The 25502-nt window shown below is 48.4% G+C and overlaps 1 protein-coding gene across 4 annotated transcripts in view; it reads left to right on the forward strand.

Annotated features, from left to right (window-relative positions):
* Positions 1 to 25502, forward strand: part of LOC138489337 (oocyte zinc finger protein XlCOF6-like) — a 235110-nt gene that overhangs the window by 161545 nt on the left and 48063 nt on the right. For all 4 annotated transcript variants that reach the window (XM_069617051.1, XM_069617052.1, XM_069617053.1 and 1 more), the window contains one exon: positions 18530 to 18640. In XM_069617051.1, coding sequence (XP_069473152.1) covers positions 18530 to 18640 — 111 coding nt within the window. The remainder of the gene's footprint in view (positions 1 to 18529; positions 18641 to 25502) is intronic.

The raw sequence follows: 25502 nt of genomic DNA on the forward strand, positions 1-25502 counted from the left end.
AACCAATCCCCTAAGATCTCCTACCGGCTTGTACCCAAAAATGATTTATCACAGAATCCCTGTTTTCCTGCGTCCTGTCTGAATATCCCGGACATTCTTCTCTACGTCCCTCTGATTATTATTTCCCGCAATCCCAAACTGCTCAGATGAAACACTACCATTCCCACAATCCCCCTTGTTTATTTCAGGATCTTAGCTATTCCTGTTTGCCTCACAAAACCTCCTACTCATTTCAAAATCCCTATAACACGAAGGCTATAATTACATAAAACACGTCTTCCCCGTCCTACCACACAGAATACTCAAAACCTCTACCTATCCTCTTTCCTGACTCAAGCACTTTTCCCCCGAAATGAAAACCAAAGGACTAACCCTAGAGCTGTTTACCTAACATGTCCCAACTCAAATGTCAGGCAAAGTCACGCAGTTAACCTGAATCACCCACACATGAAGACCCTTTCCTTTCCCCATAGGGATAGAAGGTGGAGCAAGAGAGCACAGTACGAGCAAGGCAGACTGCATGACGAGACCGCTATCCAGACCCAGCAGTTCAAAATGAGGAGAAAGGCGGCAAACATCGAGACGCTGACGAGAAACACAATTTTGCCCTTTTCGACAACACTCTGCGAAACCTGCGCAGAATGAATCGTAGGACCGAGGACAATAGCCCAAGTGTGCTGCAGCAGATGTGAACGGTACACAATGGTACATGGAGCGTATTGATGCGGATAAGCCAGAGCAAGGGAGACTCCTGCTTCCGTGGTACTGACCTTGACTCTATTATTATTATTATTATTATTATTATTATTATTATTATTATTATTTAAGAGGAAAGCCAAGCGGTTCATCACAGCTGGTGAGTTGAAAGGGGAACCGGTAAGAACTGGGCTGTGGTGAATGAACGTCACAAAATGGCAAAGTGACAGAATTACAAAGAACTGTACAATTGTAATGGGGAGACCAGCTGCAGAAGGGGACCGGCACCACATGGGTGCTGCTCCAAGAAACTCTGGTTGATCCCCGTCTGAGTGAAACTACAGCTACCAGGCTGTAGGAGAGTCACCAAGATAGGTCAAAGTGGTCATACAGGAGGTCAAGCAAAATCCCTGTACTGTCGAAAGCCTTTGACCTAAGAACTATAAAGGCAGCAAAGGGAAGTGAATCCTGTAAACATTGAAATGTGAAGTTGGCAAGGGTGAACCCGAAGGAGGGATGCTGACGAGAAGGGTGCAAGTCTAAAGTCCCAAAAAACAGTGTATTGACAAAGGTGAACCCGGCAGAGGGAAGTCCACTGGAACAGTTTAAAAAGACATTAAGATTTGTGAAAGAAGGAAAAGCCATAGTGAACCCGGTGGAGGGAGGCTGAAAGCAAAGAGGGGTCTGTGCCCGGAAGAGGGGGACCCCGGGGTTAAGCCATCACCCGAGAAATACGTCGAACGGAACTGTGTGTGTGTTTGTTTGTTGAAAACCTATCAGGCCCTCGGAACCAGGAGGCACAACCACCGAAGGTCTTCATACTACCCTTTTTATATGACACAACGCCACTAGGACTGCCTTATTTTCATTTGATGGTCGACGCTTGCTCCCATCTTAGATTTAGGTTTAGATTAGGCATTTTTCCAACCTGCGTACAGTTTAATAAACACCCTTGAACTGTGATCACTTGTGTCTGTTCCTTAAAGCATTTAGAATACTGTTTATCCGTCTAACTGTATTATATAACTGCTTTTTGTTTACTTTTACAATGTGCCTAAAATGGTGGCAACAGTGATATTTGTACCGCTTTTGTGACATTTTACTCCTTCACATTTGCATCCTGAATTCACTACTAGAGGCGGCCAGCACCGTAAGATGCCCGTGCCAAATGGTTCTTCGCTTGCTCTTTGGCCATATTTATCTTTGGCCTTCTTCCTGCCTTTTCAGGTCAGTGAACACCTTATATGGAAATCCTTTTCTCAGGGAAATCTGTGGCTTTTGTGGACTGACGGGTGGTTGCTGTGTGTGGCCAGATGTGGGGTCTAGGACTGTCTAGTCCCAGTCCCAATCCACATCCCTGGTGCCCGAAGGTCGGTTGTTGGGCAGATGTTGTGGCCAGTCGCTGCCAGTTTGAATGGTGCAGATCCCTACCATTGGTGGACTTGGGCTTGCTCCCAGCCCAAACCATGGTTAATAGGAGGGCTCCTGCAGCTATTCGAGAGATCATCATTGGAGCAAAGGCCTCTACAAAGAAGTGCAGCCCGCTGACCCTTGCAGCTGACCAGCATCGAGTCCAGTGCTGGCCCGGTGAAGCCCTGCTCCTCTGTTTTTACCGCAAGAAGGCCTTCGTTGGTGTTTTGACCATTGGACCAATGGGAACGAGTCTCAACCCCTGCTCGAGGATCCGTGTCTAGAACAGATTCCTAAGTACTGTGACCGACCAAAACAAAATACCTTGACCGTGAGTAACCCCTGCGAGTAACCCCTGCAGATGAGACATCTAGACAAACATAGCAAAAGGAGCAACACTAGAAAAAACTGTCTACAATGGTTTCCAGAACCCCGACAAGTGGTCCCTGGAGAAGTCTGGGTTGAGGGGGCTAAGTCTACATACCTGTTGCTGTTCCCCATGCCTCCCATAGGGTCACAAGGGCGTAAGGTCATGTCCCTAACTCACTCTTATAAACCTTTGGTGGTGAAATCGGGGTCAAGGATCACTCTCTAGGCCTGACATAGTGTGTTGGGGTTGAGCTGAGTACTAACTTCATCTAACCGTTTGACTAATTTCTGCTGGCAGTGCAAATCCCTTTATAAACCTACTTGGGAAGTATCTACTTTGCAACTAGTGACATTAGGGTACAGAGTCCCAAACCATGTTAGGGTTAGACTTATTAAGATTTAGGGAAGCTATTTTGTGATTGTTCTAAGGAGTTATTTCTATTTCTAAGCATATGAGTACTTACCTGTGTTACACTGGTCATTGACTCAAATGCTTTACTATTTCTCCTATGGATGAATGTATATATCTTTTTTTATAAGGTTTTGTGTGACAGTATTTGAGTAGAAGTTTAATTTGCTTATTGTGTATTTAAAAGGCCTAACTTGTCAAACTGGAATTACTGGTGTTTCTCTGTGTAGACTCATTGTAGCCATCGACACACTCGCACCCTTCCAGAGACTAGCCCTTGTCACTCTGCTACCTTACCTTGATTGGGTTTGGCTGACCTCTCAGTGTCTTCCTTGGTCACCATAATAGGGTAGTCTCCCAAAGTCCTATCCCCAAGGCTGATTTTGGAAATCCATTTTAACAGGAGTCATTTTGTCTTTTGGGTTGACACCCACATGCCACCATTCCTGATAGTTCCCTAAGATTTAAGACCTTGGAATCGGCCAAACACTGACGCTTCTCTGGAGAAAGAGTTCATGAAGTGCTCCAGTATGACTAAATTAACCATGCCTCCAAATGGGTCACCTTGTGGCCATTCCCCAAACATACACGCTTTCCGGGCAATCATTCACCCAAGGTACCCACTAGACAGTCTTCAGTTCCTTCCTCAGATTCTAATTGCGAGTCTTGGCAATTATCCAATGTACATTGTATAATGCTTTCACAAAGCTACTATTTGACAAACTAGACAAAATGGGTATTACGTTTACAAACTATGCGGACGATACGCAAATACTCATGCTTATCACAGGCTGTTATGACACCGACGCCAACAACCTCAAGAAAATTACCTTGTTATCCAGGCCTGGATGGCTCAAAATGAATTATGCCACAACAATGACAAAACTGAGTTAATCTTAATAGCAAACCAATCTAAATTAAATAACCTATCTAAACAATACAAATCTTTCAACATCGATGGCAACACTATCAATGTCGCCAATGAAATAAAGACACTGGGGGTCTACATTGACTCTTCCCTGACCCTTACCAGACCGGTTAATGCCATTGTCTCGTCAGCAGCCTACACGTCTAAACGTATTAGATTGAGTAGACCTTTCCTCTCGACAGATAACAGTATTAACTTAGCAAGAGCACTAATGCTCTTGAGGAGAGATTGTAATTCCCTATTTGCAGGATCTAGTACTAGAAACATCAAAATACTCCAAACTGTACAAAATAATGCTATCAGAGCTGCACTGAATATACCCAAGAACAAGCACATCTCGTCCACCAGACGACACATTCACTGGCTTCCTGTCCAAGATAGGATCAAATTTAAAATCCTTGCTCTCAACCATAAATGTCTTGCCAACAATGCACCAGTTTACCTCAGCAACCAAATTGTCAAAACTCACTCTAATAGACCTACTCGACCCTTGTACGCTAACCTCATTGCTTCACAGAGATTTAAGAGACAGAAAGCAGGTGGCTCTAGCTTTCCGGTAGTAGCAGCCAAACTGTGGAACACTCAGCCACCTCAACTAAGAAATGACCCTTCCCTCTGGTCATTCCGAAAAGGTCTGACAACCAGACCTTTCCGCCTAGACTCTCAACAATGAGACACCAGGCCTAGACCAGACAGTCCACTCCTAACCAACTACCTAAACCTATAAAGAAGATCTGTAGGAACACTTACCCACATATCAATGCCTGTACCTTACAGTATCATTTGCTATGACTAATATCTGTATACCTGTATTCTGTAAGTCTGTAATTTATATGTTGAAGTGCAACTGTACGAAGTACTATCATGTAACCAATCTCTTAAGATCTAGCGCCTAGATGCCTCTGGGTTATGTGCGCTTTATAAATACCAAAAATAAATAAATAAATCTTTCAACACTTCTATTGTTTAAGGACCTATTGCTAAAGGATTCCACCTTTACACATGTGCAGGTAGGTTCTTAAAAGAAAAAATAACATACACAAGGGGCAGCTCACTGAAAGCAACAGTAGGTTACTAACCATGCGTAAATAATAGCATTTTAAAAAGGATATTATTAAATCCAGTTAGCTGTCATGGCTAAGTACTTCACTTCCTGCAGGGTCCCAATGGACCCAGTCTTGGCGCCTATGGCACAAAGCCCATTACAAAGTGTGCTTTGCACACAGAAGGCACGTGCATCAAGGCTGGGCGGGGCCCTATTAGTACAGGGAAGGCATGTGCAGAAGACAGGAGGAAGAGCAAGGTGGGGCCACAGGGCGGGGCTTAAGGGGAGTGGCTGGGGCCAGGCTATATAACCTGCATACTGGCGCTTCGCGTTAGTCTGCTAAGAGCAGCATAACGCTTACCGCCGTTCAGAAGACCCTTACCTGGTTCAGCACGTGCGTCTTCAGTCTCCGGAAACCCTCCAGCATCTTACCTGGTCCAGCACGTGCATCTTCAGTCACCGGAAATCTCCAATATCTTACCTGGATTCAGCGACACCGTCGCTGGAAGCACTGCAATCAGCTTCCCACTCTGCAGCCGCCACGTGCATTTTACCGTGAAGCCATGCCATTGCTGGAAGCACTGCTATTCGCTTCCCACTCAGCTACGCCACACTCGAAGAAGCACCTCTATTGCTTCCAACTCTGCAGCAGCCGCATTCATCTTACCTGTCTTCTTGAATCCTACTCGGGTGCCGCCTAGCATCCTTAACTGTCTCGAACTCCCATCAACACAGGGCCATCTTCAGGTGCAGCATCCACGCAGATCTTCATCTCCGGCAGCCTGCAGGAGTTCGGAAACCGCTCATCAGCTAACACCGACCAGCCGCACCTGCAAAGGGAATAAGAAATACAAGGTGAGCAATCGCATAGACTTAAACACGATAAAGCAGCGCAACTCACGAACTTGACGCAGCTTCAGGAGCTGTCTACTTACCACCAGTGGGTAATCCGGAATAGACCTTTTTCACCATCACGCGCTCCTGAGCCATCTTCATCATTAAGGGGGAGAGAGAACAATATATGGTTACGAACAATAATCATTGGGGAAGAATTAACACAAAGAATACAGACAATAATCATAGTTATAAACACCTACCTTCGAGACAGAATGGTGGCAGCCGGCCTGGACCTCCACAATCTGGACCAGTGACGCAACTAGGTCCATCCACAGCGCCCCTACTGAAGGAAAGCAGGACGGAGAGCTCATCCTTGCATAAAAACAGGTGAGCTTGCATGGGCAAACTCCTGCGCACTACATTTTGGCATGAAAGGGTCGAGGGGAACCACAACACCACCACGCTATCCTCACTGCCTCTCATCTTCTCTCAGGAACAGTTCCAGCATTCCGGGTCCACGAAAACGCAGCAGATGGGGGAGAGAAGCGATCCGAGGGAGTCAACTCCTGGGAGGGCTCCAACCGTGCCCCAATGCCCCCGCAGAGACCAGGTGAGCGTAACATTAGCAACCTACATCAGGAAGCGGTACGCTTTTCAGCACAAAAAACACTTTCCCAGAGACTAGTATAACATTTTCCAATGGATTGTGTCCTCCCACTTATTCCTTATCTTTGACATCTCCATATCCAGCTTGCTGGCTTCGGAAAATGTTTTCACTAGAGGGCGCTGCGCGTCGATGCCTGTCGAGTCGACGTCATCACGGGTATAAGTAGTCGCGTGCAGCGTCCGTTGCTCAGTTCCGTTTTTCCACGCTTCATGAGCTCCGGGGACGTGACGCTCGGTTCTGTGAAGAGAACTAAATCTTTGAGTTTTTGTCAAGAAAATCTTCGATTCCTCGGTACGAGATGGCCTCTTCGCCAGCTCCATCGACACCCCAATCTGGCTTCAGAAGATGCGGATGGGGCCTCGGGGCAGAGCATCCCTGCTCGGAGTGTGAAGAGTACCTATCGATGACAGCAAAAGCCTTAAGGGAGCGCAGAGGGAAGCTGGAGAGAGGTAGGACTAAAAAAATCCATTACCCTAAATAAATTCACCTCAGACGAGTCGAGATCATCGTCTCCTCGAAGAAAAAAACACTCCTGTTCTAGATCTCGAAGTGGTTCACACTACTCATCCGCCTCCAGACACAACAAAAAGGGGCGCCATAGATCACCTTCCACTTCATCCTCCAGTTCACCGGAGAGAGTTACATGCCCCACCAAGAGCAGCTCCCTGGCTCAGTGCGAGAAATTACGTATGAAATTGTTAAAGGTGTTCGGGAACACAGCCATGCCCCCTCAGAGACACGTAGAGGCGATACCCTGGGTGAAAAAATGGGTAAACACAAAGGCTGTGAGTCGTCGACCTCGGCAAAACATACTCCTCGAGAGCGTGAGAAACACTCAAGTAGAGAGAAAGCCTCTGCGACGCATAAGGCATTGAAGGTAAGCGTCCCCCAATAAGGCAGTTAACCCCCTTCAATGGGAGGCAATAATGGACACACCCCAGAAGGGAATGACCTCAAAGGCAGCGGGATTTGGGACCGGGTGGCTCGTAATTCACTTGGCCGGCCCATGGCGGTACACAAGGATTTTATGATGGCCTCTGGCATGGGGGAGGTAAATACTTGATGCAGGTCCAGCAGGAATGCGTGGAGGCAAAGCTGTACTGTTCAAACACCAGCAAGCCCCGGCAGGCCTTGGCGGGATGAGTGGGAGATGACCTTGTAACTTTTTACGGGTCTCTGTTTACTGAGCAGCACAAATCCTATTGGAGAAAAACGGGTTGCTAGGACTGGGAGGCATTAGGTGAATCGCACATCTCTACCGTCCGCGTGTGCTTACGTTTACTAGGTCAATAAAGTGGAAGTTTTCATTGTCATTACATTACATAACGTTAGTCAGTCTGATGCTTGAAACTCATGAGGAAGGCGAACATACAAAAGCGTGAGGTAGTACCAGGTTGGTCAATGCATGGAGCTTAGTGATAAAATACAACATCAAGTTTATGATCAGGTGGTATATATACTCAAGAACGAGAGAACGAGTTAAACTAACATTTCGATTATAGTAAAAGTGGCTCAGTACCTTAGGTGACTCACATGCATTACAACATTTTCTATCACATCATGCGCAAGCATTTTATATATTGCTTTTTCGTTACCCCTTTTACAATAGCAGCAAACATTGGTCAGTAAGGGGTGGTTTTGAGTGTACATACATTTGATACCATTACCCAAAGATGGACTGAGGTGGGCAAGGGTTGCATCCTTTCAATACGAGTGATTAGCATTATAAATTTTAACCCCTTTCACACAAGTTATAGCAGCATACATGGGATTGGGAGGCACAGGGGTGTAACATTCATGTTTTAATGCTTCGACAGGGGGGGTCATGAGCGCCATATATCACAGATGTGGGGGTCTGGGGAGGGTCGAGGTACATTTGATAGGGACAACTTCATTTTTTCCCAGACCCCGACTAAAAGTCCGGTCACCGCCAGGTCAGTGATGTACTGGGGAAGGTAAATGATACAGTGTGTGTTCTGTTACTTTTTCGCATCTAGTTGCTCGTGAGAACGGGCCTTTAACGGAGCTACCATGGGGAGGAGGCTTGGGGGAAGTGCAGGCTCGCTGTACACGGTCAACTGGGGGGTGAGCTGCAGCTTCTGCAGGCAGGCTGTTCCACATAGGCCTGGGCTTGTGGCATATTTAAAATGTAGTGTAAGTGTATTCTAAAATGGAGTCTAGGTCGTGCTGCGAAATGGTTTGTGCGGCCCCATGCGTCGATCAGCAGCCATTCTGCCTTCCGGGCCCAGGTGCATAGGTGGCTGCCGATGAGTCATAAGCCTCACGTAGGAGAGAGATGTGGGGGAGAGGGTTCTCCCAGACCGGTCCTCCCTTAAAGCGTCTGACACAAGAAGTTGGTAGTAACGGAACCGGAAGTCTGTAACACAAACAAGACCATTGAAAATGCAAGTTATAAATACAATAACTGAGCAGGACAAGAGAGCCAATAAGTAAGGCTGACCTGGACAAGAATATAGTACCAGCCACCTTTCCGGATATGGATATCCGAGTATAAATAGAAGACTTTGATAGCCGTCCACCTTATGAAAACAAGAGAACTAGACTTAAAGAACCAGTAACTCCGTGAAAGTGAAGAAAAGAAAACGGAGAACAAGGCCACCAATTGCCACTTACTCCTAGAGTCTTCACAGAGGTGGACACAGGGATGATGGTTTTGTCTATGGTGAAGTTGGAGTAAAGTTTGTCAAGTTTGGCTAGAGTCGTTTTTTGACCTAGTATAAGGATTTCGGTCTTCTCCCCATTGAGGCAGAGGCCATTGGCCACTGTCCATGCCTGGATGGTGGTATAGATTGTGTGGAGTGCTTTGTCGTCTTTGTGGTATACGCCAGAGAGTCGTAGGAGTACCTGGGTGTCGTCAGCTTAGTTAGTATACGCGATACCCAGGGCGTCCAGCTTGTTGAAGAGAGTAAGGGCGAGATAGGATTTTCTTTTCATTTTTGCACTTGAGTAAAATATTCTAAAATTCACAATGGCCCCTCTGTGTCGGAGCCTTACTTCTGCACCCTTACAGACTCCATGGGGATATTCTGCTAGCGGGTTATTCCACCGATCACGCCGATTTTTGGCAGTAAGGAAGCAGAATTCCCTCCAGAACAACAAGGTTTTAGCAGCCAGCCAATCAGACTGCCCCTAAAAACTCCCAAACACACTGGCACTTGCAGGATTGTGATAGAGAAGTCTGAGCGATTTGTAACTGGTTTACACACGTTTAAAGCACATGCGAGGTTACAGGGGTGGGATCAGGATGAGTCCACGTCGACTCAGTTAACATTGTATGCCTGCCACAGGGTTCACACAAACCAAGGAATGACCAAAAACAAAAGGGCCCAGTGCAGGTTTTAGGAAAATTAATAGATATTCCAATGACTGTTGTATGTGTACATTGGACTACTTATGCTTTAAAAAGGGCTACAATATGGTGTAGCACAATCCAAAACGCAGTCCTACTCCCCAACACACTTCCATGGTGAAAGGCTTACCATGGGACCAAAATGAGGTGCATGCCATGCACAACTACCCTGGGACCCATAGGGGTTACTTGGACAAGCCATCAGAAAAAGTCCCTATATTGACACAAAAAAGTCAGAAAACCAAGGACTCCTGGTCAGTCCCCTAAAAATGTTTATGAGACCCACAGTTGGTCAGAAGATTCCCAAAAATAGAATTCTGCCCTAAAGTCAGAATGATCATCCTGACACAAATTGAGAGTTTTGAAACATGTATGAATGGCTGTGCTCGCCACACCACATGTGTGAATTATTGGTTTTAAGAAATAATGCATACATTTATCGACATCAAACCGAGTGTGCGACAACAAGTGCACATCTTAGGAGAGAAGAAATGCCAACCCTGGAGCCTTGATATGTTGATGTATTGAGTAAGTGATTATCATGTCTTTACAAAGATAATTTCTGATGCCTCTTAATCTGCTTAGAATCACATGCTGTGCATATGGTCCGACATCCAGTGGTAACTGCAGAGTATTGCATCTGGTCTTTCGGGGATCGAAAGGGGACGTCGGCATAGGCGTGTCTGTAACACTATCGTGACATGTGTAGTACCCAAAATCCCTCACGCGCGAGATCCCTCAGATTGTTTTTTTCCACCCAGATAACTGGTCGCCCTATAGTGGAGCTCTTACATAAGAGACATTGTGTATCTTTATACCGACTTTGTAAACTCCTTCTGCCGAAGACCCTTAAGGAGAGCTGTGTAAAGCGGTGGGCCGCGTACGGTATGTCGCGGGCTGAACCCTCTTCCCCCACTGCCACACCCGCTGAAAGTGACGGGGGCACCTCCGATGACCAAACATCCGTATCAGATGTCAAAGACCTTGAGGCGGACACTTCTAGGACCGCCATGCCCGTCCCCAACCGTTCAAGGCCTGACGCAAGTCTCGCTTCAGGGACAACACCAGGCAACAGGGGCGTACAAAAACCACATCACACTAAGCACACACCCCAACACTGATTTCAACGGTTCTGTCGAAAAAGGTGAAAGCACCATCAGGGCCGTCAAAAATGTTGGCGGATTCCTCTGATCGGGGAGATCAGCAGCTTTCCCTGCATCCGCAGCAGCGTCTTGCGACTGGGCACTCCAAAAACAAGGGTGCTACCCCTAAATCGGGTTTACACATCGAAGCGTGGTCTTTCGACGCTCCGACGGTTCCTAAAGGCCCGGTAGGCCCAAAACCTATTACTAGGCCTCCATGTGAAAAATCTACCGTTAGGCCCTCTAACGCCGTGGTAGGCGGTAAATCTACCCATAGGCCTTTTAACCTGTTAACTCACGTCGATTCGGCGGCGATTGAAGACAGTATTGCAAGAATTGGCAGTTGGTCTGGTACCTACACCGTTGAAACGCAAGGAGCAGGCCGCAGACAAGTCTAAAGACACGCCATGGTGCCCCGATACTCGCGAAACCTATGAGGACAGTCCGGTGCCTCTGTACAACACCATTGGAGACAAATTTCGACGCCAAAGGGCAGAAAACAATGTTTTTTCACCTTTAGGCCCTTCTGGTTCCTCTAAGTGGACAAGGGAGAAATTCGAAGGGTACATAGATCGTCTTGAAAGGATTGTCTCGCTTTCTGAGCATCCTTCCCCTAAGAGATCTCATGAGGACCCTCTTTTAAGATCAGCTTCACGTTTCCAAGAAAATCTTGACTCTCAGCCCTCGGTTTCTGTCCACTATGAAGAGGTGGTCCAGCCGGACACTTACCAGGACATCTACAGCGAAGAAGAAGACCCTTCCTTCCTGCAAGACTACACTGAGGACCAGGCGGATGCCATGGACAACTGGGAGGAAACCCAGCAAGAGGAAACGGAGACATGGACGCTCCCCGCGCAAGATCAGGACACTGAAGTTCTATGCCTGGATTCTCCTCCATCCACCCCGGCTCGCCAGGCCTCGCCTATAGACGACCAAATGGGCTTCAATGCCATCTTAAGGAAGGCAGATCACTTTCAGATCACTACTCAGGAGGCGGTACAGAACAGGACTTTGTGGAGGACATTCTCAAGGAGAAACCCCCCTCAAGCCAAGCCATTCCCCTCCTAAATTCTGTTAAAAGAAAATTGGCCCCCTCCCTAGTGATGCCAGCTCAGACCCGGGCAGTGAACCCAAGAGTGGAAAAACTATTTTGGCCAGCTCCTTTGGACCCTCAATATATTAAAGGCCATGCCACCCCTGACTCCTTGGTAGTCACTACCACCCGGAAATGGGCAGGAGTACCCCTTGCTACAGGGGAGGCACCTCCAGATAAGGAATCCAAGAGGTTGTACGCCATAGGTAAGCATGTTACCTCGGCAGCTGCATACACCACACGCATAGCGAATAACACCACACAGCTGGCCAGTTATGCAGACGCACAATGGAACCTTGTACAAGAAGGTCTCCAGGAGGTTCCTGAACCTGTTAGGTCCAGGATTCTCATCATCGTGGCCGAGGGCAGGCAGGTAAATCAGAATATAATCAAGAACACTCTGGACAATGCTGAGCCAGCAGGCAGGTCTCTGACCCAGGGCACTCTACTCAAGCGGCACGCTTGGCTTCACAACTCAGGGTTCAAGCCTGAAAGACAGGCCGCTCTTATCAACAAACTCATAGAAGAGACCAATCTCTTCAGGAAAGCGGTCATGATGCCAAGAAACAGCATGAGACTCTTAAATCCTTGCAACAGATAACTCAGAAACCTTCCCCCCGCAAAGGGGAGGTGGTTCTCGTCGGTCCTTTCAAGGGCAGTCCTGTGCAAGTCAGAACAACTACAGCAAGGGAAACTATAACTCTGGACAAACATCAGAAAGCCCCGCCTACTACCCACCTAGGGGTCAGCGATGCGGCAAAGGCAGAGGTAAAGGCCCCAATCCCAGAGGAGCCACAGCCTCTAGTCAGAAATGACCATGAGATCAGGTCCCCTCTCATGTCACCCCAGGCGGGGGGGCATTTAATATCTTTCCTCATGGCATGGGAGGGGATAACTTCAGACCAATGGGTCTTAAAGACAGTCACCCACGGGTACTGCGTGGAATTCGCCCAACAACCACAGTTCAGACTGCCACGCTCATGGCGCCTCTCACCGGGCCATCTGCAGATCCTGAATCAAGAGGTGGAAGCGCTGCTGGGTGTTATAAGAGGCGTCACGAGATTGCTGGTTACCTTTTCTTCCTGGGGAGCGAGGAGATGAGGCTGCCAGTCTGTCGATGAATCTTCGCAAAGATGAAAGAGCAACGCGGGGGACCGACCCAACACCCTCCTGACAATAAATGACAGGATTGAGCTGAACCAGCTCCCAACGTCACGGGTAGCACTTCTCGGTATTTACGTGACGTCAGGACAGTGTAAACACTGACAAAGAAGGCCAGGTGAAGTCCACTTCGGTACCAGCAGTTCGAGGGACAGATCTTCGGTATATCCTCGGTGGTAGAAATGGCACAGATACCGGCAGGGCACAAGACCAGTAGAAAAGGTAATGGGGAGGCAGACCCTCCAAGAAGGAAGGAAAGAATAGGGGAAGATAACTAACCACTCCAGGACTGGACCCCTTCCCAACCAAGGAATGGTGCAGGACCAGAGGAACCCAGGCAGGGACCTACCTAACCCCAAGGACCAAGTACCAGACTGGAACCCAAAAGGGCAAGGAACCAAGGCAGGGCAGGGCTCAAGGAACCAGGCAAGGCATAAAGGAGCACTGGGATAAGCACAAGGGAGTAACAGGAACAGGACAGGAGCAGAACAGAGACTCTAGCAAAGCAGGGCTCCTGGAGCGTATACACGGAACAAACCGCGTTGAGACGTGTTGTTTCCGGGTCTGAGGAGGCTATTTATAGCCTGGGACCAAAGCGAGGCTTGGAACGCAAGCCGCTGTCACTGCGCATGCGCGAAACGTCGGATACTGACGTTCCGCGCATGCGCAGGACATTCATGATGGCCGTGCCCAGGGAGCCGGGACCGCGGTACGCCGTAGAGAAAGGCGCCAACGCGGATACAATCTCCAGGAGGGAGACCGCCGCAGCTGAGGACCCCGACCCCCAGAACAGGTGAGTGGCGCGCGCGGCGTGACACTGGGAAAGGAGGCCATAGAAGCCGTCCCTATTCTTCAGGTAAACGAGGGTATTTATTCAATGTACTTCCTTGTACCCAAAAAAGACCTCACCATGCGCCCTGTTCTAGACCTGCGCCCAGCGAACAAATTTATAAAACCTCAAAATTTACGTATGGTAACGCTACAGGAGGTGATCCCACTGTTGAAACAGGGGGACCACATGGCAACATTGGACATGAAAGATGCATACTTTCATATTTCAATGTTGCCAGCGCACAGGAAATATCTAAGGTTCATGATAGAGGACAGGCATTACCAATTCAAAGTGCTCCCCTTCGGCATTACCTCAGCGCCATGGGCGTTTACAAAGGTCCTGGCAGTAGCAGCAGCACACCTGCGCAGACTGTCCGCCCCGGTTTACCCTTACCTCGACGACTGGCTCATAACAGGGGACTCTTACGACACATGCTTTTTAAACACCCAGAAGACCGTAGACCTTCTGTTCAGTCTGGGGTTCTCCATCAACGAGAAGAAATCCAGTCTAGTCCCCAGTCAAGTAAAACAATTTCTGGGGGCTCTAATCCGGACGAAGGACAGCCTCGCCTTCCCCTCCAACGAGAGGGTTCAGAACATGCTTTTTCAGATCCCTCAATATGTAGCCAGTCGGGAGGTGACGTTACGCAAAGCCATGCGCTTGCTAGGTATGATGGCGTCATGCATATACTTGGTTCCCTACGCGCGGCTGCGCATGCGTCCCATGCAAGAACGGCTCAACAGCCAGTGGTGTCAGGCCAGCGGACAATGGGAAGATCTGGTAGTTATCCCGCCAGCCCTCGTTCTCTCTCTGCAGCGGTGGTCGAGTGAAAACCTCCTGAAAGGGAAAACCTTCACCACCCCTGCATTGGAAGCCACTCTCACGACATACGCATCTCTCACAGGGTGGGGGGCTCACCTGCTTCAGCAGACAGCGCATGGAGTTTGGTCCCCACAAGTAGCATCCAACCATATAAATCTGCTAGAGCTATTAGCAGACGCAACTACAAGGGAAGACACTGCTGGCTCTGACTGACAGCCCCATAGCCATGTATTACCTAAACAAACAAGGGGGCACACACTCTCCAGGGCTATCCAAACCGTCCCGAGTGTGGTCCCCACAAGTAGCATCCAACCATATAAATCTGCTAGAGCTATTAGCAGACGCAACTACAAGGGAAGACACTGCTGGCTCTGACTGACAGCCCCATAGCCATGTATTACCTAAACAAACAAGGGGGCACACACTCTCCAGGGCTATCCAAACCGTCCCAAAACATTTGGATGTGGGCTCTCAAACACAAGATGTTTCTGTTTTCCCAACATGTTCCAGGGGAACTCAATCTTCTGGCAGACGTACTCAGCAGAGATTTTCCTCTTCCAGAAGAGTACGAATGGCGACTACACGAAGACATTGTGTCCAACGTCTTCGCAGAATGGGGCTTCCCAGAGATCGACCTGTTCACAACTCGGGAGAACGCTCAATGCCAAAACTACGCCTCCAGGTACCACCAGAACTGCTCCAAGGGGAACGGACTCTAGATAACATGGTCAGGGAAATTTGTTTAATCTTCACCCCTGCCCCCCCACCCCGACTCCCCTACTCAACAAGATAGTTCACAAGATGCACCAGGAACCAGTTACCATGATATTGGTATCCCCCATGTGGGCCCGCCAACTCTGATTCGCTCATCTAATGGAAATGCCCCTCTCCCCACCAGTAAAACTACCCTGCCCGTACAACATGTTGTCTCAGGACAAGGGGAGACACCCTGCACCCATGCCCACAAACTCTAAACTTAACAGCCTGGCTCCTGAGGTCATAGAGTTTGGACACCTTCAGCTCCCTCAGAGATGTATGGACATTCTCAGGGAAGCTAGGACACCCAACACCCGCTATTGCTATTCCAGCAAATGGAAACGGTTTGTCGTGTGGTGTAATACCAAGGGCGTCAATCCCATTGATTGCTCACCCACACACATTGTGCTGTACCTAACCCATTTATTAGGCACAGGGTTGGTCTTCAATGCCCTAAAGGTTCATCTTGCTGCTCTCTCAGCCTACACCACGTCACAACAGAAGGTGTTGTGGTGGAAGATACCTGTTATTAAGGCTTTTATGGAAGGGGTTAAGAGGATTCATCCCCCCGTTTCTCACCCAACTCCTGGATGGGATCTAAATGTGGTTTTAACCAGACTCATGGGACCTCCCTTTGAACCAATGCATAAAGCAAGTCTAAAAGATCTTACTTACAAGACGGCCTCCTAGTGGCTATCACTTCTATTAGAAGGGTTAGCGAACTACAGGCCCTTTCTGTTCTAGACCCTTTTGTTACAGTCCACAGGGATAAGGTAGTTCTGCACACGCATCCCAGATTTGCGTCTAAATTCATCTCGAAGTTCCATGTGAACCAATCGATCGAACTACCTACCTTTTTCCAGAATCCCACTAGCATGGCCGAAAATAGCCTACACACTAGATGTGCGCAGGGCAGTCATGTTTTACCTGGAAAGAACGAAACCACTGAGGAAAACAAACCAATTTTTTGTTTCAGTGGCAGTTGGTAGAGAAGGGGATCCTGTCTCTAAATCGGCTATCTCAAGGTGGATTGTCAGCTGCATCACACTCTGTTACGCTCTTGCTAAGAAAGAACTGCCCATCAAGCCTAGAGCACACTCTACTCGGGGCACTGGGGCTTCCATAGCATTCATTGCAAATATTCCCCTAGAGTCCATTTGCAAAGCGGCAACCTGGAGTTCTGTACACACCTTTAAAAAACACTATTGCCTAGACACTCATTCTAGGTCCGATTCTCAGGTGGGGCAAGCAGTACTAAGACATCTTTTCTCTACTGTTCCTTCTCACAACCCACCTCCAACTCCGGGTACTGCTCGCTAGTCTATGCACAGCATGTGATTCTAAGCAGATTAACAAGCATCAGAAGACATGCATTACTCACAATAATAGCATTTATGATGATTGTATCTGCTTAGATTCACATGCGCCCACCCTACCTCCCCGCTCGGGGTGGAAGGAACATACACGTCTTACTACTTTTTCTCTTCAGCACTCACTCACAATAGCCTTGGGCTCCCTCATGGCAGAAAAAATACAATCGGAGGGACCTCGGCGCGTGAGGGATTTTGGGTACACTACACGTCATGATAGGGATAGTGTTACAGACACGCCTATGCCGACGTTCCCTTTCGGTCCCCGAAAGAAAAGATGCAATATTCTGCGGTTACCACTGGATGTCAGACCATATGCACAGCATGTGAATCTAAGCAGATACAATCATCAGAAATGCTATTACGGTGAGTAATGCATGTCATTTCATGTATGTATGTATGTATGTATGGGATATATAAAGCGCAAACCTACCTGGAAAGCAACAGAGGGCCGTACATGGAGCGGGGGGCATGCCCATGGGGCTGCAAGTAGAGGTGCATGGGTGTCAGAGGAGCTGGGATAGATAGGGGGAGCAGGGGAGGGGTCACAAGTAGAGGAGCTGGGATAGATAGGGGGTGCAAGGGAGGGGTCACAAGTAGAGGTATCGGAGGAGCTGCTATAGATAGGCAGAGCAGGGGAGGGGTTACAAGTAGAGGTGCAGGGGTATCGGAAGAGCTTGGATAGATGGGGGAGCAGGGCAGGGGTCACAAGTAGCGGTGTGAGGGTATCGAAGGGGCTGAGATAAATGGGGGGAATCAAGGGAGGGGGTCACAAGTTTAGGTGCAAGGGTATCGGAGGAGCTCGGATAGATAGGGAAAGCAGGGGAGGGGTCAAAAGTGGGGTGTCAGGTTATCGAAAGGGGCTGGGATAGATGGGGGGGATCAAGGGAGGGGTCATAAGTAGAGGTGCAAGGGGCAAGGGTATCGGAGGAGCTCGGATAGAAAGGGGAGGAGGGCAAGGGTCACACAAAGAGGCGTGGGGGTACCGGAGGAGCTGGGATAAATGGGGGAGCAGGGGAGGGGTCACAAGTAGAGGTGCAGGGGTATCATAGGAGCTGCGATAGATGGAGGAGCTGGGAGAGGGGTCACAAGTAGAGGTGCTGGTATTGGAGGAGCTGAGAGAGTTGGGGGCAGCAGGGGAGGGGTCACAAGTAGAGGTGCAGGGGGAATCGGAGGAGCTGGCATAGATGGTGGAGCCGGGGATAGGTCTCAAGTAGGGGTGCCAGGGTATCGGAAGAGCTGGGATAGATAGGGGGTGCAGGGGAGGGGTCACAAGTAGAGGTGCTGGGATAGATAGGGGGGCACGGGAAGGGTCACAAGTAGAGGTGCAGGGATAGATAGGGGGAGCAGGGAAGGGTCACAAGTAGAGGTGCAGGGGTATTGGAGGAGCTCGGATAGATGGGGGGAGCAGTGGAGGGGGTCACGAGTAGAGGAGCCAGGGTATCGGAGGAGCTGGGATAGATGGGGGAGCAGGGGAGGGTTTAGGGTCATGTTGTACTATACACAACTGGTTTTATTGAGATCTATATCTGCCCAACTTCTTTCTTTTTCTGATGACAAATGCCAGTATGAGGTATTTCTGTACCTGTTTTCATGGGACTGATATCTCTATGTGATTACAGGACATGCCAGTTTCTCAATGATTGACTCATTGTGCATTAAAGAAGAGGCAGACGAATATTCATTGGAGAGCCAGGAAGTGAAGATTGGAGAATGCTCTGGGAGTGCTGCAGGTGAGTGAAATCGGAGATTAGAAACAGCAGAGTGAGTCCTAGAGGTGGGCAGAATCAGAGGTTGGAGACTGCTCCAGGAGTCCTGCTAGTGTGGGTATAGGGAACTAATCTGCTTAAAATGTCCCAGTGTCCCTCGTGTGTTTATTCTATTCTAAGATGATGTCTAATTCTGATGTTTGATAATCTTCTTAGATCACATGCTGTGCATATAGTCTGACATCTAGTAGAAATTGAAGATTATTGCATCTTTTTTTCAAAGATCGAAAAGGGGCGTTGACATGGGCGTGACTGTAACACTATCCCTAACGTGATGTATAGTGTGCCCAAAATCCTTCACGCCTCAAAGTCCCGCCAGATTGTTTTTTCCCACCTATCTAGAGGACGCCTTTTAAATTTTGGCCGTCTTGCAACACCAAATTTCCCTGGAAGGACACCCATCGCTGATGCAATCGGTGTCTCCCTCGTGATCACAACAAGCATAACTGTAAAGCCTGTAAGCTCTTTTGGCCCAAGAACCTTAAAGACTGGCGTACGAAACGGTGGGCAGCCTTTGCTGTCCATGCAGACAGTCACTCTCCTGGTATTGCTCCCCCGTGTCTGTCCCCAGCCCGACAAGCATGCCACCGGCAGTGCCATGCAGAAGCCACATCCTGGCGACAAAGACACAAATGCACCACCTACTCCAAAGCACACAACCCCTAGCCTTCCTTCGACTGAGCTGTTGAGGAAGGCTTCTGCACCCGCAGGCCAATCGAAGTCCTTGGCGGGGCCTCCCGAACCTTGCAGTTGGACGCCCTCTGCGCACCCGCCCTCGTGGCCTATGCATGGTGGTAAATCCTCTTCTGTAGTGGCGCGCCCACTAAATCTATGGCCTACGACGCCGTAGAGTAAAAAGGTGCAGTGTTTTTCGAAAAGACACACCCAGACGGGTCCACTCGTCGAAAAAATACTCCTTGGGAGAATCTTTCCAAAGCTGTTTTGCACATTGATGACTATTCTTCAGCCTCTACTCCTCTTTCTGAAGCCCTGCACCAGGACCCAGTAGCTCCTGCTCGGCCCTTTCCCCCTCCTGATCCTTCAGACTCCTCTGAATGGACCAGAGACAAGTTTGAGTTCATTAATTTCTCTGGCCAATTCAATTATATTTTGAAGAATCAGAGGGATGTTGACCCCTGTCCTGTCCCTCCTAAATCACATAGGCTCCACTCCCCAGGTGCTCAATTCTCATCCCTGGTTGAATCCCCTCAGGACCCCCAGTTGGATGTGTTTCTAAATGACCCAAATGTGACCCTAGTCAAGAAATTCTTTATGCCCAAGACTATGGCCAAGACAACCAAGATCCTACTTATCAGGACTCAGATTGGAGCCCTGTAGATGACCAGGGCACGTGGCCTACCACTACCACTCCACACTTATGACTCTGATCCAGTAAACATTTTTCTGGACGCTCTTCCTACTCGTCAGACCAGAGACTTGCCTGTTGGCGACCAGATGATGTTCAATAAACTTCTAAAGAAGGCTGTTGACCATTTTTAAATTACCGCACAAGAAGCCGTTCTTGATTCAGACTTTGTGGAAAATATCCTTAAGGAAATGACTCCGGTCAGGCAAGCCATCCATTTGTTGAACTCATTCAAAAAAGCGTCTGGCACCCTCATTGCTCACATGTGCGGTCAATCCCTGTGTGGAGAAAATTTTCCACCCGGATCCTTTGGATCGGCTGTACATCAGGGTCCATGCCATCCTGGACTCCCTAGTCTTCACTACTACACGGAAAAGGGCTGGGGTACCACTGTCCTCATCAGAATCCCCTCCCAACAAGGACTGCAAGAAACTGTACGCCCTTGGCAAGCGTGTCACCACCTCTGCCGCCTTCTCCACCAGAATAGCCAATAATACCATGCTCCTAGCAAGCTATAGCGACTTTCAGTGGTGTCTCGTCCAAGAGGACTTCCAAGAAATCCTAGAACCCGCTCGCGCCCGCCTTTTGGCCATGATTGCGGAAGGACGACAAGTCACCCAGAATATTCCTAAAAATACCTTGGACTCTGCCTTAACTGCAGAGCGTGTCCTTGCCCAGAGAATCCTTCTCAAACGCCACACCTGGCTAACAAAATGCAGTCTTTAACCAGAGACCCAATCCTCCCTGATCAACAAGCCGGTGTAGGAAGCCAACCTTTTCGGGAAAGAGGTTGAGGGAGGCTCTGGAGACCGCCAAGAAAGTGCACAAGAGCCCTTAGTTCAGTGGGGCAATTTCAACACCTGCCGGCCCTTTCATGGGCAGTCGTTCTCCCGCTCTTCCCGACATGAACCCCGGACAGGGCTCCCCCAGTGGTTTCCAGTCCCCTCAACAAAGAGGGTTTCATCAGGGAAAAGGCAGAAGCAGAAACTCTGCTTGCAGAGGCTCCCCGGCTTCCGCCTCCAAGTGTCCCGGCAGTACAAGCCCCTCCCTCAGTTCCCCGGTTAGGGTACATCTAACATCGTTTACCCACGTGTGGAAGGGGATCACATGAGATCAGTGGGTACTCAAGACCGTCTCCCACGGGTACTGCATCAAATTCCTCCATCCACCCCACTACCATCCACCCAAGAGCAGACTGTCATGAGACCATCTGCACAGAGCTCCGGGTCCCACTAGTAAAGGGCACCATCGAAGACGTCCCTCATCTACAGGTATAAGAGTATTCGTTCAATATACTTCCTTGTACCCAAAAAGTATCTAACCATGCACCCTGTTTTAGATCTGCTTCCTACAAAGTATGTCAAACCTAAACAATTCAGGATGACAACTCTTCAGGAAGTAATCATGTTGCTGCGGCAGGGGCGATTACATGGCCACATTGGCCATGAAAGATGCATACTTTCATATTTCAATGTTGCCAGCACACAGAAAGTACCTACGGTTCAAGATAGATGACACACACTATAAGTTCAAGGTTCTCCTCTTTGGCATTGCCTCAGCTCAGAGGATGTTTACAAAGCTACTAGCGGTAGCAGTGGCTCACCTGCGCGAGCTGTCCATCCCGTGTACCCTTACCTCGACGACTGGCTCATAACCAGAGTCTCGTACGGACCATGCTTGGGAAATACCCAGAAGACAGTAGATCTCCTATTGGATCTAGGATTCTCTGTCAATGAGAATAAGTCAAGTCTGGTCCCCAGCCAAGTCAAACTGATACTGGCGGCCCTGATTCCGACAGCAGATGGGCTCGTCTTCCACTCCAACGAGAAGGTTCAAAACATGCTGTTCCATATCCCTCATTATGTAGCCAGTCACCGGGTAACCATTCGTAAGGCCATGCGTCTGCTGGGGATGATGACTTCCTGCGTCTTCCTAGTTCATCACGCTCATGCGCCTCATGCAGGAGTGGCTCTCGGGCCAATAGTGTCAGGCCAGCGGCCAGTGCGACGATCTAGTGGTTGTCTCAACAGCCCTCGTTCAGTCTCTGCAGTGGTGGTCAAAGGATAACCTTCTGCAGGGGAAAACCTTTGCCACCCCCGCAGTAGAGGCCACTCTCACCACAGACGCATCTCTGTCTGGGTGGAGAGATCACCTCCTTCAAAAGACATTGCATGGCCTATGGTCCCCATCAGTAGCATCCAATCACATCAGACTGTTGTAACTGCTTGCACTGTTCAAAGCACTGAAAGCCTTCCAGGCTCACCTTCAGGGGAAAACAGTTCTCGTCCTTACAGACAGTAGCACGGCCATGTACTACCAGAACACACAGGGGGCACTCTTTCTCTAGGGCTATCCAAGTTATCCCAGAACATCTGGAAATGGGCACTCAAACACAACATGTTCCTTCTATCACATGTTCCAGGGGAACACAATCTTCTGGCAGATGTGCTCAGCCGAGACTTCGACCTACCTGTAGAGCATGAGTGGCACTTGCAAGAGCACATTCTACTCTACGTCTTTGCAGAGCAAGGTTTTCCAGACATGTACCTGTTCGCTACTCTGGAGAACACCCAATGCCCAAATTACACCTCCAGGTACCCACAGAAGCGCTCCAAAGGGAGCGGTCTCTGAATAACAGCGTCCGGGAGATTTGCCTACACTTTTCCCCCTGATTCCCCTCCTCAACAGGATAGTGCAAAAGATGCATCAGGTACCAGTCACATTGATCCTTGTGGCACCCTGTGGGCCCGGTAGCCGTGGGTCTCCCATCTTATGAGGATGTCAGTCTCCCACCCAGGAAACCGTCATGCCCGTACAACATGGTATCTGAAGGGGAAACGCTGGTGAGACACTCACCTTAGCTGTATGACTCCTGAAGTCATAGAATTTGGAAACATCCATCTCCCTCAGAGATGTATGGACATAATCCGAGAAGCACAAAAACCCCAAACTAAGCATTGCTATTCCAATAAGTGGAAACGCTTTATCTGGTTTAATGGTAAGAACGTCAATCCCATTGACTGCTCCCCCAAAGATATTGTCCTTTACCTAACACACCTGTTAGACTTGGGACTGGCTTTAACTATCTAAAGGACAACCTGACCGCTCTCTCTGCGTGTACCACATCCCAGAGCAAGGTTTCATGGTGGAAGATTCCTGTCATTAAGGCCTTTATGGAATGTGTTAAAATACTTCACCCCCCCTATTTCCAACACAACTCCGGATGGGACTTGAATGGTGTCCTCACAAGATTAATGGGACCTCCTTTGGAACTCATACACAAGACTAGACTTAAGATCCTCACTTATAAGACTGCCCTCCTAGTAGCCATCACCTCAATAAGGAGGATGAGTGAACTGTAGGCCCTCTCGGTTCAAGACCCATTTGCAACTATTCACAAAGACAAGGTGGTCTTGCGCACTCACCCACGTTTTGCGCCTAAATTCATCTCGGGGTTCCATGTGAACCAATCCATCGAACTTCCGACTTTCTTTCAGAACCCCAATAACTTGGCAGAAAGAAGCCTCCATACTCTAGATGTTAGGAGGGCAGTGATATACTACCTTGAAAGGACTAAGCCACTAGGAAAGACAAACCAAAATGTGTCTCTGTGCCAGCTGGTAGAGAAGGGGACCCTGTCCCTAAATCAGCTATTTCCAAATGGGTTGTAAATTGCATCACACTGTGTTACTCTTGCCAAGAGAGATCTACCCTTGACGCCTTGCGCTCACTCAACTCGGGGCACAGGGGCTATCATAGCACTAATTGCAACTGTTCCTCTAGATTTCATTTGCATAGCAGCAACCTGCAGTTCTGTTCATACTTTCACCCAATACTAGTGCTTAGACACACACTTTAAGGGCCTCATCATGAGTTGGGCAGTAGCCCTTAAATCCGGCGGTAGCAGTATTAGCGCCTCCAATACCGCTCCGCCTGACCCAAAAGGAACCAGTGCTATTACAGCCTGCGCTAATACAGCCAGCGCTATTACAGCTGGCGCTAATGGCAACGACAAGACAAAGCGCAATTATAGCCCTATCACAAGTGCATGTACGGTGGTATTAACGCAGAAAATGTGCTCTAATACAGCCGAGAATTGCCTCCATCCACCAGCTGGAGGTAAATGAACACAGGTGCAAGAAATGAAGCCACAGATGCACACAATCGACCCCAGAGGCCTACATATGACACATCCAAGCCCCAAACACTGTTTCTAACACCATGTTGCCATTCATTGCTGCGAGCTGGGATAGGCATCTGCTCATGCTGCGGCTGGGCCTTCAGATGCTGGGCCTTCAGATGCTGGACAACCAGGCCACGGCACAGGGAGTACAGGGTGGGGTGGGGGGTCGGAGGAGGAGGATAGCCGTCCAAGCAATGCGACCACCCATCCCCAGGGTCAGGCCATCGCCCTGTGCCCTCAGTGACAACTAGTTGGTTAATGAGTACCGCCTCAACAAGGAGACCATCACTAAGCTGCTGGCCGCTATCCAGGAAGAGGAAAAAAGGGTGCCGGAGCACAGAGAATTAATTACTCCTCTCTTAATCAAACTGGGAGTTGCGAGAAGAAAAGTGTTAGTCACACTAAAACATTTATACCAAAATGTACATTCTATTTCTATTAATCATGGAGCAACTTGCAAGACAAAAAGACATATGCAATAGTTTTTAGCAAAAGACAATTTCTTTTTGATATAGTTCAAAAATCTTTTTTTTTTTAAGATATGGTGAATTCATACATATTCATTGTAAAAACAAACAGAACGGAAAAAAGGGGGTATGTCAAACTAAGGGTGACAAGAAAGATATATGACAAATTAATTGGTTAGACGGCTAAATTTAGACATCCGTGGAGAGATTAGATGTCGACATGTTTCGGCCATAGAACGAATTGGACATCCTCTCTAGTGTCCATTCGAAAAGGGTGTCAAGGCCATCTTCAGGACAAAGGATTTCTTCCAACGTGTCTTCACGTACAAGGTTTTACCCCAAAATGTGATGTGCATTCCACATCATTGATCTAAAAAGATATATGTACTTACAATTAGTTAATCAGCAAGTTGCTTCCATATTATAAACAATTAGATTGGCTGTCTAAAATTCTAGGTTTAAGTATAGTCAAAAAGATTTCACACTTCTGAGCAATTTAGCCGGAAGACCACATGCGTAATAATGACTGTGGAATCAAGTTGTCATACTTAACAGACATCGAATTACATGAAACAAAAGAACTTATCTAGGTACAGTTTAAAATCTGAAACTCACATACAAAAACAATGGTATGACATACAACTCAAAAGGATTCTATTACTTGCTTCTCCAGTTTGAATGAGAAGAACAACAGTAGTAAGTAGCGTTGTGATAGTGGGTGATTTCTTTTCACATACTGCCTAGGCTGTAAGTGGTTGTATTAGATCCTGTGGCAGAAAGACACCTTGTTCTACACAAAACTAAGTTTGG

The sequence above is a fragment of the Ambystoma mexicanum genome, chromosome 9 (assembly GCF_040938575.1).
Source record: "Ambystoma mexicanum isolate Mex_15411 chromosome 9, UKY_AmexF1_1, whole genome shotgun sequence".
Lineage (NCBI taxonomy): Eukaryota > Metazoa > Chordata > Amphibia > Caudata > Ambystomatidae > Ambystoma > Ambystoma mexicanum.